The following is a 14,304-nucleotide window of genomic DNA, read 5'->3' as shown; positions in this document are numbered from 1 at the left end:
TGATGCTGATTCGAACTCGCTTAGCACAGTGGCTCCCGAACTTTTTAAAACAAATTACATTACGCACCCCATAAATTTTTTTCATTGATTTCCGGCCTTGTGCACTAGAACAAAACATTAGAAAATCTCAACAAAAAATTAATGCTCCGTATAGTGAAAAGAACAAATGTATATAAAGCGCAACTCTGATGACATATGTGACATCCAGTCTGTTTCGATATTTGGTAAACATGAAAAAGGCAGTGTCAGCTGCAGTTAGTAAACTTGTGGTGGCATGAATTGAACTCTCTCTGTGATCACAGCTCTGTGACATCACAATGGGGCATCGTGATCGAAACAGACAGTGAAGAATCAGTCAGTGTCTGTAGTGGTGATTACGAAGCAGCAAAAAAGGCGATATTTGTGTGCTTGCAAGTTTGAGCACTTAATTTTTGTATTATCAAACCATCAGACATATCATAGATATGTTTCGCAGACCCTCCGAAAGTGCTGCCATGATGGACCTTGCGCTCTGATAAAGAGAGTCAGATGCAATAAATCAAATTGACAATTTGATTCGATTACTGCCGGTATGTGGGCTGTCATTGCCCCTGACCGCCTAAGGACTGAAATTATTTATTCGAATAAATTCCAAAATTGAATATTAGTATGGCGATTTTCAACCAATCCAATCGAAGATGCTAACTTTGCAAAAACATACAATTTGAATATTTGTGCGTAACAAGGAGAACCTCATTCCATCATTGATTTGTTCCGGATCTTAGCAAGATCAACACTTTATCGCATTCCTACTTTTAAAAGTCTATGCAGCAAATTAAGAAGAAAACAAGATTTTTCAACTTAGAAGTAGGAACCATCCAAGACCTTATTTTTCGAAATTACAAAGCCAAGCCGTATATAACTCTTTAAACTTGAGAAGTCAAAAAATGCCCGAGCGATCCACCAAATTTAAATTAAGCTGAGATTAACCGCCACTTGATTGGCGAAGCATCCATACCTGAATTATTCAACAGAATCCTTTTCAGTGGTAACAAAGACAGTTTAATCAAAAGTCGTTTGTATTAATTTTGCCGTCATACTCTTCTCGCCATCAGTCCTGGTCACAAGTTTAATATTTTAGATGGAAACACGAGAATGCAGTAACGCGCCAGCGTAGTAAAGGTATTTTTATTCTTAACAATTTCAATATATGACTTCGTCACTAATAACTGGTTGATCTTACGATATAATTCAAAAAAAATTGAAATGACAGATGGCGCTCCTGCACTATGGTGGTGACGAAGTTATATACTCTCGACTTTAATCACACATATTTGCATAGTAGGACCTCCCAAGGTTTTTGAAATCTTCTTTAGAAGTAGGCACAGGCGCACAGACAGCATCAAAAATTTCTTTCAGCTTTGTCTTTAGATTAACAACATCTGACGAGAGTCAGCTTATATATGCCATATCAACACAGTAGATTTGTAGCACACCATGTCCGAACATAGCTTGGAAGTTGATTTAGTAATCATGTTTAAAATGTCTCTCATCCTTTTTCTCAAACGTTAAATACTCTGCACATTTGAAACATCTCGTCAAGATTCACCAAACGACTTGTTCCCCAAAATATATTCTTCATTTAACATATTTCACTTTGCATTAAATGACAATACTGATTGGACGTTATCAGATACAGTCTGTTTCATGATTTTATCCAGATCTTTGGAAGTTTTCAAATCTCTCAGAAATGCCATACTGACGTTATACAATCTCTTGGAGCAAGCATTGAATCGCTTACTCTCTTTCGTTAGTCCATTTTCCAGTAGAGATAGAGTGATAAGATCCTGTAACCTTTTCTTATTGTCCTGCAATAAGATGGGTTTCGAAAAAAAAATTATCAAAAGAAATTAAAATGAATAAGATCGACTAATGGTATTACAGTCATGAAAGTGAAAGCAAGAGAGCGATGCCCAAATTTATGGACACAAACGGCCAAGGCCAAAACGAATTTTTATGGCTATGCAATCTATTTCACAGTAGACTACCAGTACCTGCAGTGTCCAGAACTTTATTACCAGACCAATCTAACCCCCTATGATGTCATCGTACACAAAATAAACAAATCCCTTAAGAGCCCAGTGAAACATTTGAAATAAATAAAAGTAATAGCCGTCTAGCGAAAACAACAATTTTTAACCACTGAAAATTTCGAAGCAATTAGTCAAGTAGTTAATGAGTAAAGTGATTTTTTTCATGAGACAAAGAACTCATGTCCAAGAACAACATGTCCAATCTGTGATGGAGCAAAACAGAGAATGAAAAGTTATTGCCATGGCTTGCAATCGTCGAAGCTGTGTACAAACTGTTATATGCGAAACAAAATCTTGAATTCTTTATTCTTAAACATGCATTAATTTTTATACCTATCCATATTATTTGGAATAAAACTAGCATTATCAACAAATATTATACATGTTACATATATTTTAGAGACTGATATATCACATCGTAAATCAAATTCAACCGGAACAGAAATGCATGTCCCACATTATGTGAAAACTAACCTGAACATACGTTCTTCTCCGTAACCTTTTCTCATCTTCTGATACTGGTTCCTTATTCACCTGAGTTTTACACTTCAAAAAATGTTAAGTTAATTAGTATTGAATATTCTAACTACAACTGCACCATAAAGACTTTGATCAGCAGTTTTGGACTTGATTTGATTTTATAACAAGTTTCAATTGAATTATTAATGTATTGATTAAGCTAACAATAATTTAACAATAATATAGCCTCTCAAAATAAAGTTAGAAAATATGTACAGTATAGATTCCGGCGTGGCTCATTGTGCTAAGCGTTAGGAATACACTCGCCACCGCACCTCTGATTACTCTGAGTGGGTTCGCAGGTTCGAATTCCATGCGGGGATGGTTATGTGCGAGAGGACTGCTGGACTCCTCGCCGCCGTAGGGTGGTTCACATTCCCGCTGGTGGTTACGGCTTCCTCCACCATCAAGTCCATGCTTCCGAAAACAAATAACTAACTAATCCCATACCCGACATGGGATGGTAACCGGACGAGGGGCCGTCATTTCCCATATGGTTAAGCCGTTTTATCGTCTTTCCTCTGCCCCAGGATAAATATGTAAATCCTATCCTAAGCAAAAAATAGACAGAGTAAGACAAAATCTATATTTTTCTAATAATATAACCGTAAATTCCTGTCAAAAACAATTTTCTCTGGCAGCAAACCACCAAGAAAAAGAACATACACTACCTTTTTGACATCTCTACTGGTACTTTCTGATGTTGAAGCAGAGCGAAGGCCCATTGCACTCTTGGCTTTGGTTGGTGTAGATCTGAGTACCATTGAACTCGAAGGAAGTCTCTGAGAGGATGTTGAAGTCACACTACTCCTACTTCGAATTCTCCTGAATGTAAAAATGCCTTAGAAAGAGCAAAAAAGATACAGCCTGTCAAGCACCTTGCTGAAATTGAAAATAAAGGAAAAATAGTTAAACAAAAGATAGTTAATTGAGAGATAAGTTTACATTTTTGTTAAGTAAATAGATGAATAATAATAAGGCCACAACTGAAGAAATTCTCGATGCAAATTAATGAAGTGAATAGATCCTTATTATGATTGTGTTTTACAGTTTTCTGAAAAACAGTGTGCATGTTGTTATGATGACAAAAACTTACTTTTTGTACAATTTTTCTGCAACTTTTTGTAACTGTATACGTTTTTGAGTATTTGAAACTTTGCCAGGATTTGAATCACCTGCTAATGATGACCTTCGGACAGGAGAGTCTGCTATGTTTAGTGTAGCAGGTGATGGTACCTGAATACACGATATATATCAAATTTTTCCAACATGAATATGCTTGAGTATTAGGCTGCTTTTTAACTACAATATTGTACCAAGACCAATAAAAGCGTTTTATGGAAGTGGATACAACACTTTATAAATTTTCGAACTCACGCAATTGGGAGGATCGGTGAAGTAAAGGTAAAAGAAATTGAGCAGAATAAAATTTGTAAAAATTCCATTTTTACTGGACTATTCTAATCAAGTTTCATCACTGATTCGTTTTTGATTTAAAATGATATGTCGATTCTTTAGTCTACCTTTTCGTTAGAGCCAATTGAACTTGTTTCAAATTTGACTTGTCGTTCCACTAATCTTCTGCACATTCGATCATGTTTTTCTGCCGCTCGTTCATCAATATTGTACCTGTATTATTGAGCTATTTGAAAGTAGGATTGTTTCTTTTTATATAAATGCTATTTATGCCTTCAATGCACAATTCCGAAGCAAACATAATATAAAGCAAGGGTCTCAAACTCCCGGGCCAATTGCGGCCCGCAGGACGATAGTTTGCGGCCCCCGCCTTGGTATGAAAGTTTAATGTTAGTGCGGCCCGTAAGTCACTCAGCTCAGTTAGAATGATTGATGCATTTAATATATGATCAGGACAAGTAGAGCAAAGCAAAATATTTTATAATCTATCCCTCGAAAGGAATATGCGATACTGTAACCTACTAGTACCGTACCTGTAGGCATGATATTCGATGGACCTTTGGCCCCGAAAAAAATTTTCCTATACTTTACCATTGCAAATTCTTGGTGCTTATTTTAGAGGTGGCTTCGCGAGTTGAAGCCTATAAACTGGTGTATGTGTTTAACGTCATCATTTTGATTCAAAACATTCAACAATCTGTTTTTCAACATTACCGGTAGAGAAGTTTAGCCTAGTCTATCACAGCTATTTCTAGACTAATTTTTGATTACTGCAATTAAGCTACGACGCCCAAGCAATCAGAATGATCATTGAGTTCTTTAATTCATACTTGAATTTCTGAAACACAACCCAATACTAACAAATAGCATGCAAAAATGAGATAATGTTTACAAACATGCCTAAAAATCTTTCTGAGTGACAAGTGTCTGAGCGTTTGCGAAAAAGTCTATTGTTACGTCACTTATTGCGTCTTGCTGATTAGCTCATGTTACGGAATAAACAAGGAAGTAGATGCTCGGGGAAAGGTCCATCGCGGAATTACTTACATTTATGTTTTTAACATGTTTTGCGTATAGAAAAACAGTGAAAAAGAAAAACTTTTTAAGTTTAATGCTTTTATTGTGAAAAACCGGATTCGGCCCGAACTCACTAAGGCTTCGTCTCGGCGGCCCCCAGGTAAATTGAGTTTCAGACCCCTGTCCTAAAGTATGCGCACCAAGATGGCGCACAACCTGAACTCAGGGTGTGTACCAGGTTAGGGTTCAGGTTATGCGACATCTTGGTGCGCATACTTCAGGAGCACCCATCTTAAGCTTTGTTAACAATTTTTTTTTTTCGAGGTCTCGAAGAATTTAAGATATATATGGAACACACATACCGTATTCCAAAATGAGGCGTTTTCAAAGATTCCGATTAAAAAAGAATATTTTCAATCTTTACAGCAGCTTAACCATGCCATATTCAAGCCTAACATTTCGTATAAGTTATAAAGAGATCTTGTACATTGGGTGTACAACGGAAAATTTTATTCTCTCAAATAGACGTAAAATTTGAAATAAGTCGCATCCTTACATGGCAGAATCAATTTTGGATGAGCCACGACCACGATTTCCTGGCGATCAATGCATTTGACAACTTATGTCCGCGTAGGAGACAAAATAATCAGGTTGTTAATGATGTTCAACGACATCGGAAAAACGTTTGTTTGGTAAAGCCGTAAATTTATTCATCAAACAAGTTAATTCTAAATGAAATAATAACATACGATATGCCGTGGTACGAAAGTTTAATTGCTTCATCGAAATTTTGTAATTTTCCTGGACTAGGTAATGATTGATCTTCTGATTTCACATCAGAATTTATTAAACTTGCATTCTTAGGTTGACCAGACAATGAAAAATGTTGAAGAACATCAAACGGTTTCAAATGCATATCTGAAATGAAGAATAGAGTGGGATGGGATCATACATGGTATTGGCAACAATCACAAGTTAATTGCCAATGTACAAAGCCTAAAAAATATATTCCGTACATCGAAGATCAATGATAGAAAATTTAGAATATGATTCAGCCATAACTAGCTAAATATAACCCATTGACTAATATATTATAACGATCTTTAATCCGATTTCATAGAAATTTCCCAAGGCATTTCGCTCTTAAACAAAAAATTTCACGTTATAAGTTATTTAAGCAAATTCAAGCAACAAAATTACTGTTATCACTCTAGCACAGTGGTTCTCAACCGCCGGTCCGCTAAATTCTTTCAAACGACGCAATGAAACCCGCAAAGCTAACGCGACAATTTCACTTGCAGCACAGCAACCTCGTTGGAAAGTCTCTTGCGTATTTCATGAGACGACCGAGCGAAGCTGAAAAAGAATTAAATGACGACTGAAAAACCCCTTTTTAAAAGCATCTAATTTATTTGCGCTTCTTGCAGAAACTTATAATATAATAGAAGACAGCAGCAAATTTCTCATTAATTTGGATTGTCTTCATTTGCACCGCCTACTTTTGTCGTAATTGCATTCATTTAATTATGTTTTGTGTTCATGACATTTTTGGTTAATTTCCAAGGTTCGCCGGTCCGCAAACTGAAAAAGGTTGAGAACCACTGCTCTAGTATTCATCCAACTATAATGACATCGGCATGACAGGTTAAAGATTTGAGGTTAACTATAATTTCTAATATTATACTGACGTAAAGAAAATTTATACCTATGAGCTTTGCTGTAGTACATGATCGAATAGAATCACTGGATTTCACTGATCTCATTTTTGAGCTGAAAAAGAATGAGAAAATTTTATTTAGTACGCCAGCCAGAACAAAACCAAACGTAGACGAGCCATCATGCGTGACACAACTATTGTTTCGTCATAACTTGACTTTTAGTAGTTGTTACGGACCTGTTGCCATGGAAAAAAAAATCGGCCGTGTCAATGATTTGACATTGAACATATTTATGGCCTCACCCTCACAGGTCAAAGTTCTTGGACTACCATGCATATCACCACCGTGCCCAATAAAATTGTGTAGGCAATGATGAATCAGAGATTTCAATAAGTAGCTGCTTATGAAAGAGGCAAGTAGGTAAAGAGTAGCTCTAAACTCTTAAGTAAAAGTGTAAAATTATTGTGAATAAAATAATAAATTAATTTTTGTCTAAATTTTTTATAAATGCAAAAATAAAATACATACAAACCTCTCAGCGTCGCTTTTAATTTTATCTCTGTTTCTTAAAGCTAGCAACTCCATTTTATGTAATGTATCTGAATCAGGGAATGCACAATTTTGTTCCAAGGTTGTATCCTTCGGAAGATTCGTTACATCATGTATCACAGATTCTTGCTCTAAATTGAGTTGCGTTGAGGTTTCTTGAATCAATTTCTTAAGTTCATTACCAGGTACTGACGAAGTTGAATTCGTTTCTAAATAAAATCCAAATGAAGGTATATTAAATACTGAACGCTAATGAAATATGAGGACGTAACAAATCTGTACGAGATAGATGAAATTTCGGTGCTTCAGAAGGATGTGTACCAAGATGGTGCACAACCTGAACATAGCATGTGTACCAGGTTAGGGTTATCCGGTTGTGTGCCATCTTAGTGCACATACTTTTGGAGTGCCGAAATTTTTTATACCATTGACATTACATAACCACTTTATAGCCAGCAATACCAGCAGTAGCCTACTATTGTACCTACCATACTATTTCATGAGTGTAAAATTTTGGCTGTTTAATGGTTATGAGTGGTTATTGAGAAAGCTTGACAATTACATTATTTGATGACTTTGACTTGATGTTTGAAAATATTTCAACGAACCTGTCCATTGTTTAATTGCACTTGATATTCTATCATTAAAATTTTCATCTTTGTAAAACAATCCTGCAGGGTTGATTGTTGGTAAATCATCCAAAATTGAACTGATAGATTTTTCAGCATTATCAGTACCTGCAAAATAGGTGTAGCTTTGTTTGATTCTCAAGAAAACTTATTGATTTCATCTTAATCATCGTCATTTGTTGCATAACAAAAACAAGAGTCCAATAGAATGAAAGCCACACATGTTTTAGACAGTATTGTCTTGTGCTTCGCCTAAAACATTAATATATGCCACCTTATATAAATATCCTATAATTACAAGACAAATAAACATCTTTTTGTTAATGATACCTGAAATTTTTGTAAGACCTTTCAGTTTTTAAAATGATGAAAGAGCTATTACAAGGGATGATTATACCTAAATAGCATGATATTGAAGAATTTTGTCTCGCATATACCATATTTTAAGAACCATGCTCTCAAGTACTTTTTGTCTCAAAAAGCCGATGCTCATAATGTATGGATCAGGTAGGGCTTTGTGCTTAATTGCCTAATGCCTACACTCTATTACAGATTGCGACAATTTGAAACCTTGGCCCAAACAATTTAAAATACCCCTCACTCACAGGAAACTCATAATAATATTTATAAAAAAAAAATAATCAAAAAACAAAACAGAAAATCATTCATTATTACCTAGAGTTTTTGTCATCGAGTCCATAGATTGTATAAAAGATTCAAAGTTCAATTCCGATACCCGATGCAGTATATGAGCAGAAAATTGAATAATTTTCCTCCCCTTTTTTTCATAAATCGATCGATCAAAGTCTGACTGCATCAATAGTAAATGTAACAACTGGAATTTGTGACGAAATCGATATTTTGGAGCTAAAAATTAAGTCATAGATAGTATGGTTATGAAGGTAAGATTAGTGTCAACAAGAAAAACGATAATGAAAATTCTGCCCCCGTTGACGTTTTTGCGGCTAAAACTTAATTTTCTCGAACTGGTGTAAGAGTAAGAGTCAAAATTTCCTGTAACCTGGAAATAGGAGTGGAACGTCACAATTTTAATAGATCAGGAGCAGAGGTTCGAATTTCAAGTTTTCGGTGTACTACATTTTTTCCAATTCCTAGCCCTGAATGTCCAACTCGTGACACAATCAGGAATATCTATAAATCCATAGCATGGGGTAAATAACTTAATGAAAGTGTAGCAGTATAAAAATGTGTATAATTAAAAAAGTAACCTGCTAAATTTCTTGGAGTTTTCAAAACAATATTTTGCCAATTTTTTGAAGAGTATTCGGGAATCGGTTCAAATTCAGTATTTGAAACAGCATAGTCAATATTGCACAGGAATCCACCCTGAAAAAAACAACAACTACACAAATTAGATTCTATTCATGAATACTCGGAGCTATCTATATAGTTTGAAATTCAGTCCCTTCACAATTAAAAGCTCATCATAGCAATCAATAAAGGGCCTTCAATAACCTTGTTCTCAGTAAAATTACATAAAAATGATAAATCCTTTAACAACCCGAATTCAACCGAAAGCGATGCAAAAAATCATTGAATATTTCTCACCACAGGGCTTGAACTTAATAAATCCTTTAATATTTCTACTTTCTTTTTATCGTCTGGTAAGTTTTCATTGATGTGATAACGTAAAATAAGCCTGAAAAAAAAAATTGAATGCATCGAAAAAAATCTAATAATTGAAAAAAGTTGAGGACAAAAAAATTATTATGTCTTATTATTATATACCTGAACTTATTTCTGTTAATGATATTTTTTATACAAAAAAAGTTATTCTGATAAAAATACGAGTCTAAAATAATTAGCTAAAAGAGTAAAGAGACTAAAGAGTCTTTTCAGTGAAGAAGTACACTCAACACAAGTATTTAAAGCAAATATGATGAAAATTTGTTTATTCTCATTTTTAAAATTTTCATTTTGGTATGACCCAAAAAAATATTTTACATATACATAAAACTCACTTTTTTCCACTCAATAATATCAAAGGTATAGTTGTAACATCAACATATTCCAGTAAAGTCAGGTTAGGGTCAAACCAAACATGGTCCTAAAATATAGAAAAAGCTAGACATTTATTGTTAATAAAGTCCAGATCGTCATGAGTATTAATTTATTTATTGTAGCCAGTTATTTCAATACTTGCAAATATCAGTTAGTTTGGCATTATATTTAAATAGTATCAGTAAATAGTTTCAACTTTCAACATTTGTTGTTGTATCTTGTGTATAGGATAACATTGAAATAATTAGAATCTCAAGAGGTAGACAATGCCGAACCAGAAACATGTCAATCATTTAAAATAAATCCAAGACATTTGGATATCAGTTGATGCCTTACAGAACTGTGTTCAGATGATACTTTATAAGAAACATCGCCTAGCCTACTAAATTTAAACTTAGATTATTTCTTAACTTGTCCGTGCCAGCAAATGTTGATTGATGCACGACTTGTAAGTAACGACCAACCATCAGTTAGATTGAAGAAATAAACCTAATAGAACACACAAACAATAGTCCAATCGCTGCAATTTATGCCATCTACAATACTTGATAAAGAGTACTAAAAAGATCATCCAAATACCTTTTGTTCTTCAGTAAATGAACAATTATTTGAATTTGATTCCTGTACTTCTGTCGCTTCATAGCTGATTTGAATATCAGTTTTATTGGCAGCTGCATCATCAGATCTTGATAATGTGAATCCAGGTAACCTATGTAATGGAGTACCCTGAAAAATTAAAAATGTCAATTACTTAGATATTTACTTAGATGAGATAAATGTGTTTATATGAAATGGTTCGGTCTCGGTGCCATATCTCCGCATATGCCAAATAAACTATGACAATGACCTAATGTCAGCAGTTTCCAAAGAGAGCTAGCCTCGACGATTTGCTAAGTGTGCCCCTAAAATTAACAGAATCGTGTTAAACATGACTAATATATGATTGAATAATTTACATATCGCATTGATGTTTTATTGTATATTATTTTAAACGCTGAGTACATGAATAAATAAATTCATTTTATGTCTCTATGTCATTTACTTTTTGTTATGTATTGTCTGCCTCTATTGTTACGTAACTCGCACTTACGTTATACACAACACCCTACCTGAGATAATATATCAAAAGTGCCACGCCAAACCACTTCTTTCTGTAAACTGATCACGTTATTATCAACTTGATCTTCTGTCACAATAGAAGCATTCCCATCCACAAAACTTGCAATGGCCCACAGCCTGTAAAATGTATATTAATATGTGTCAGAAAAACAAATTACAATAATGATATAAACAGTCAACATAAGGGCTTTTCAAACTGGGGGACTAACCCTCGACGTGTCACGAAAAGACACAATGGGGGGTTAGCAAAAAATATTACTAAGCCAAGTGGTTTATGATGGAAAAAGTTTAAAAAACACTGGTCTACAATAACCACCAATTGCAAACATTTTTCAACACTTCATTCACTATACATAATCTTAGCGAATCTTCCCCTAATACTCTGGCTGGCTCAATAAAGGCAAAAAAACACAATAAAAGCATTACCTATCATCTGCTGTGTTATCTGAAATTAACTGTAAATGTCCACCATGCCATGAACACAATTTCTTTAACGCTCCAAGAATAGGTGTAATCTCTCTGTGAAAATAAAACATGATACAATTACCATTAGTCTCATATACAAAATTATACACAAAAATAACGAAAAAATGAGAATTGCATACCATTACTGTATACTCTCTGTATCAAGTAATTATTTTTGAATATAGATTACCAGACATATTCTTAATTGAGTCATGTTTAACAAAAAATTAGAATAAATCAAAGAAATTAATTTTGCAATACAGAACGTTTAACTAAATCGTCTTTCTAATTGATTTCAATTTCTACTTCCTAGTTTATTTTTTGCATTGGCCATGATATATGCCTAAAATGACAAATTTCTAACCGAAACTATTCTAAATCATTCCTAATTGGAATTATATATATCAGCCAATTTCAAATATATTGAAACTATTTCACACATTATTGCATACGATACAACTTTCATTAACTGCATTACCCTATGGTTTTGTTGAAATCCTCGTCTCCTCTGATGTCCCAGTATATGTTCAATAAATAAGAACCTGCAAAATGAAATTCAAACATGAGTCGGCCGTTATTTTCTAAAGTTCATCACAAAAGGACAAAAACTATCCCAACAATCATACCTGTTGTAGGAAGTTCATCACTCGCATTCAGTAATATTTCAGCTGCAGATTTCACAGAAACGCTAAAATAAGAATTGATTTATAAATTTCTTTGTCACAAGAAGATAGATTATTAGCATCAGAAATATTCCTAATTGTGAATACGAAAGATAATGTGGCAGTAGATGACATAACTGTGTTGATCATATGAGCCTCCTCCTGGAGGTGATAATTTGGATAGGCCAAGCCATTCTAAACATTCCAGTCTTTGAAAAGCCAAATAACCTCCTCAAACAAGTGTGGTTTTATCTGAAACCAGGTTGATAACAAACCTTATTACAAGTATGCCCCCAGGAAAAAGTATTATTGGTAAAACATAAATTTTACAATATTAGTATATGAATGACTTTTTTAGAAGATTTTGATGCTTAATATTTTAAAATGGCACATATCACTTAGAAAATTAATATAAATAATATTGAGCATGAAAAGTCCAAAATATTTTCCCAGTATACATTTTCCATACTGTATATATGATTATACCAATGGTAAATTTTTTACCTGTGAATCACGTCATCAATAAAAAAATCCTTCTCAACTGATAAAACTTTCCAGTGAGAAGATTGTTTCCTTGGTTTCTTCTCGCCATCAAAATCTAATTCTATATTCATGCCATATCTCACAGGTTTTCTTGTCTGTAGAATCCAGTTTATATCTAAATGCAGAATTTCAGCATAGCCAGTTGCAAGTTTCACATCACTTTGATATTATATTGTGCTTCGAGTATTGGCTATGTACACATCACATCAAAAGGTTAGAGATCTCAGGTTCAGAAGCCCATGCCCACCACCAGACCATTCAGGAAATAGGCAGAATAGCAGTTTTGAGTACAAGTCATCCCTGAATCTCATTATCAATCAAATCAAGTCACAAGTCAGTCAAGTCAAGTTTGTTCAAGCAAATTCACTTGACTCAAGTCAAGCCAATGACTAGGGGCTCCCTGACACTGCTAAATAGCTCATACTTTATCACTTAACCTAAGTTGGGATAAATTTGAAATCATGTAATATGAGACAAGACCCAATGAGTAAGGAACAAAATGCGAACAATGAAGCAATCACGAAAAAATGGATATTTAAAATAATTTTAATTACATGGTGGTGAGGCATTCAACTCTTTACTAGTTGTTTGATCATCACTCAACTTTATTTTGAGGTCATTGTCACCTGAGAAAAAATTGAAAATCAATAAAGTAACTTTAATATCTGAATATAAATGAAGGGAATGTTGACAAAGAGATTTCAGTCTAATTTTAGATTAAAGCATTTTCAAAATGTACTCACTGACTATATATTTGCAGTTTTTAATTTGAAGCAGTAAAGTCTGCTTGAGATTATTTCAGAATGAAACTATATAATTCAATTACACTACATAACAATCACTGTAACACACAAATAATAGTAGTCAGGCACGGACAAAACTGTATAATCTACAATTACAAAACCATAAATATATTCTAAATAATATTTCTAATGATCGAACATCAAACAAATTCCGAATTGGGACATGTTCTGCATATTCAAGAAAGACTGAAAGAACACAAAGAAACCAATATAGTATCTCTAAGATCAAATTAAGGCCTTTCTCATTGTTGTTTTGTCATAATGCAAGACATCAGTCAGTCAGTTGTTCTGAATGATAATTTTTCAAATAAAATCATTTTAAATTATTCCCAAATTCTGCAATTCAAGAGGTGTTCATTATAGGCCTAGTGTAATATATTCAATATTTAATGACGATTTGCTTACCCTTGTGAAATATTTTCACTATGTAAACATCCATGACTGAAAGATCAGGCAACTGGTAGGTAGGTACAAGACACGGCAATAACTGAATAACCAGACCAGGCTGCCAGAGGTAGACTACGGTACGGTAACCAAAGGATGTACGGTAGTCTAAATGCCAGTCTGCCAGTACCGTACGGTACACGGCGTACGGTACAGTACCGTACCCACAGCAGTAGAATATACTGACTGATACTAATATCGACTGCGATGTCTTTCTGTCTTCAAGTCTTTTTTTATTAAGTCTGTCTTCAAGTCTTTGTTATGTTACAGTATGTGAATTCCTAAACCCAAAAATCTCAGCATTTAATCATATTGTTCATTTTTATTCACAGTTAGTGTTTTGATTACCCGCCAGTCACCCAGTGGTTGAACTTTGACACTGGCTC

The 14,304-nt window shown here is 34.1% G+C and overlaps 1 protein-coding gene across 2 annotated transcripts; it reads right to left on the bottom strand.

Annotated features, from left to right (window-relative positions):
* Positions 1 to 59: 59 nt before the first annotated feature.
* Positions 60 to 14,300, bottom strand: LOC120338178 (mdm2-binding protein-like). Of its 2 annotated transcripts, none has more exons than XM_039406122.2 (21): positions 13,880 to 14,300; positions 13,226 to 13,297; positions 12,633 to 12,786; positions 12,093 to 12,154; positions 11,945 to 12,008; positions 11,428 to 11,520; positions 10,992 to 11,118; positions 10,462 to 10,608; positions 9,843 to 9,928; positions 9,430 to 9,520; positions 9,090 to 9,207; positions 8,536 to 8,727; positions 7,840 to 7,968; positions 7,215 to 7,440; positions 6,730 to 6,794; positions 5,774 to 5,942; positions 4,115 to 4,220; positions 3,688 to 3,827; positions 3,263 to 3,416; positions 2,547 to 2,606; positions 60 to 1,847 (listed from the first exon to the last, which is right to left on the bottom strand). In XM_039406122.2, the coding sequence occupies exons 1-21, from the start codon at positions 13,911 to 13,913 to the stop codon at positions 1,632 to 1,634; spliced, it is 2,505 nt and encodes an 834-aa protein (XP_039262056.2). In that variant the 5' UTR covers positions 13,914 to 14,300; the 3' UTR covers positions 60 to 1,631. The 2 variants fall into 2 exon arrangements, with proteins under 2 accessions (XP_039262056.2, XP_077973385.1); XM_078117259.1 differs by having other exon boundaries at positions 2,547 to 2,618; positions 13,880 to 14,296.
* Positions 14,301 to 14,304: the final 4 nt, after the last annotated feature.

This window comes from Styela clava, chromosome 10 (genome assembly GCF_964204865.1).
Source record: "Styela clava chromosome 10, kaStyClav1.hap1.2, whole genome shotgun sequence".
Taxonomy (NCBI): Eukaryota; Metazoa; Chordata; class Ascidiacea; order Stolidobranchia; family Styelidae; genus Styela; species Styela clava.
This window is presented reverse-complemented; position numbering and strand designations above follow the sequence as displayed.

What these genes read in the sequence shown, in the direction of transcription:
- LOC120338178 (XM_078117259.1), bottom strand. Translation starts at nt 13,913, where the DNA reads ATGGATGTTTACATAGTGAAAATATTTCACAAGG. An exon ending in TGATGAACTTCCTACAACAG is followed by an intron (nt 12,009 to 12,092) that starts GTATGATTGTTG and finishes TTCATTTTGCAG; the next exon opens with GTTCTTATTTATTGAACATA. An exon ending in TACTACAGCAAAGCTCATAG is followed by an intron (nt 5,943 to 6,729) that starts GTATAAATTTTC and finishes TCTTCATTTCAG; the next exon opens with ATATGCATTTGAAACCGTTT.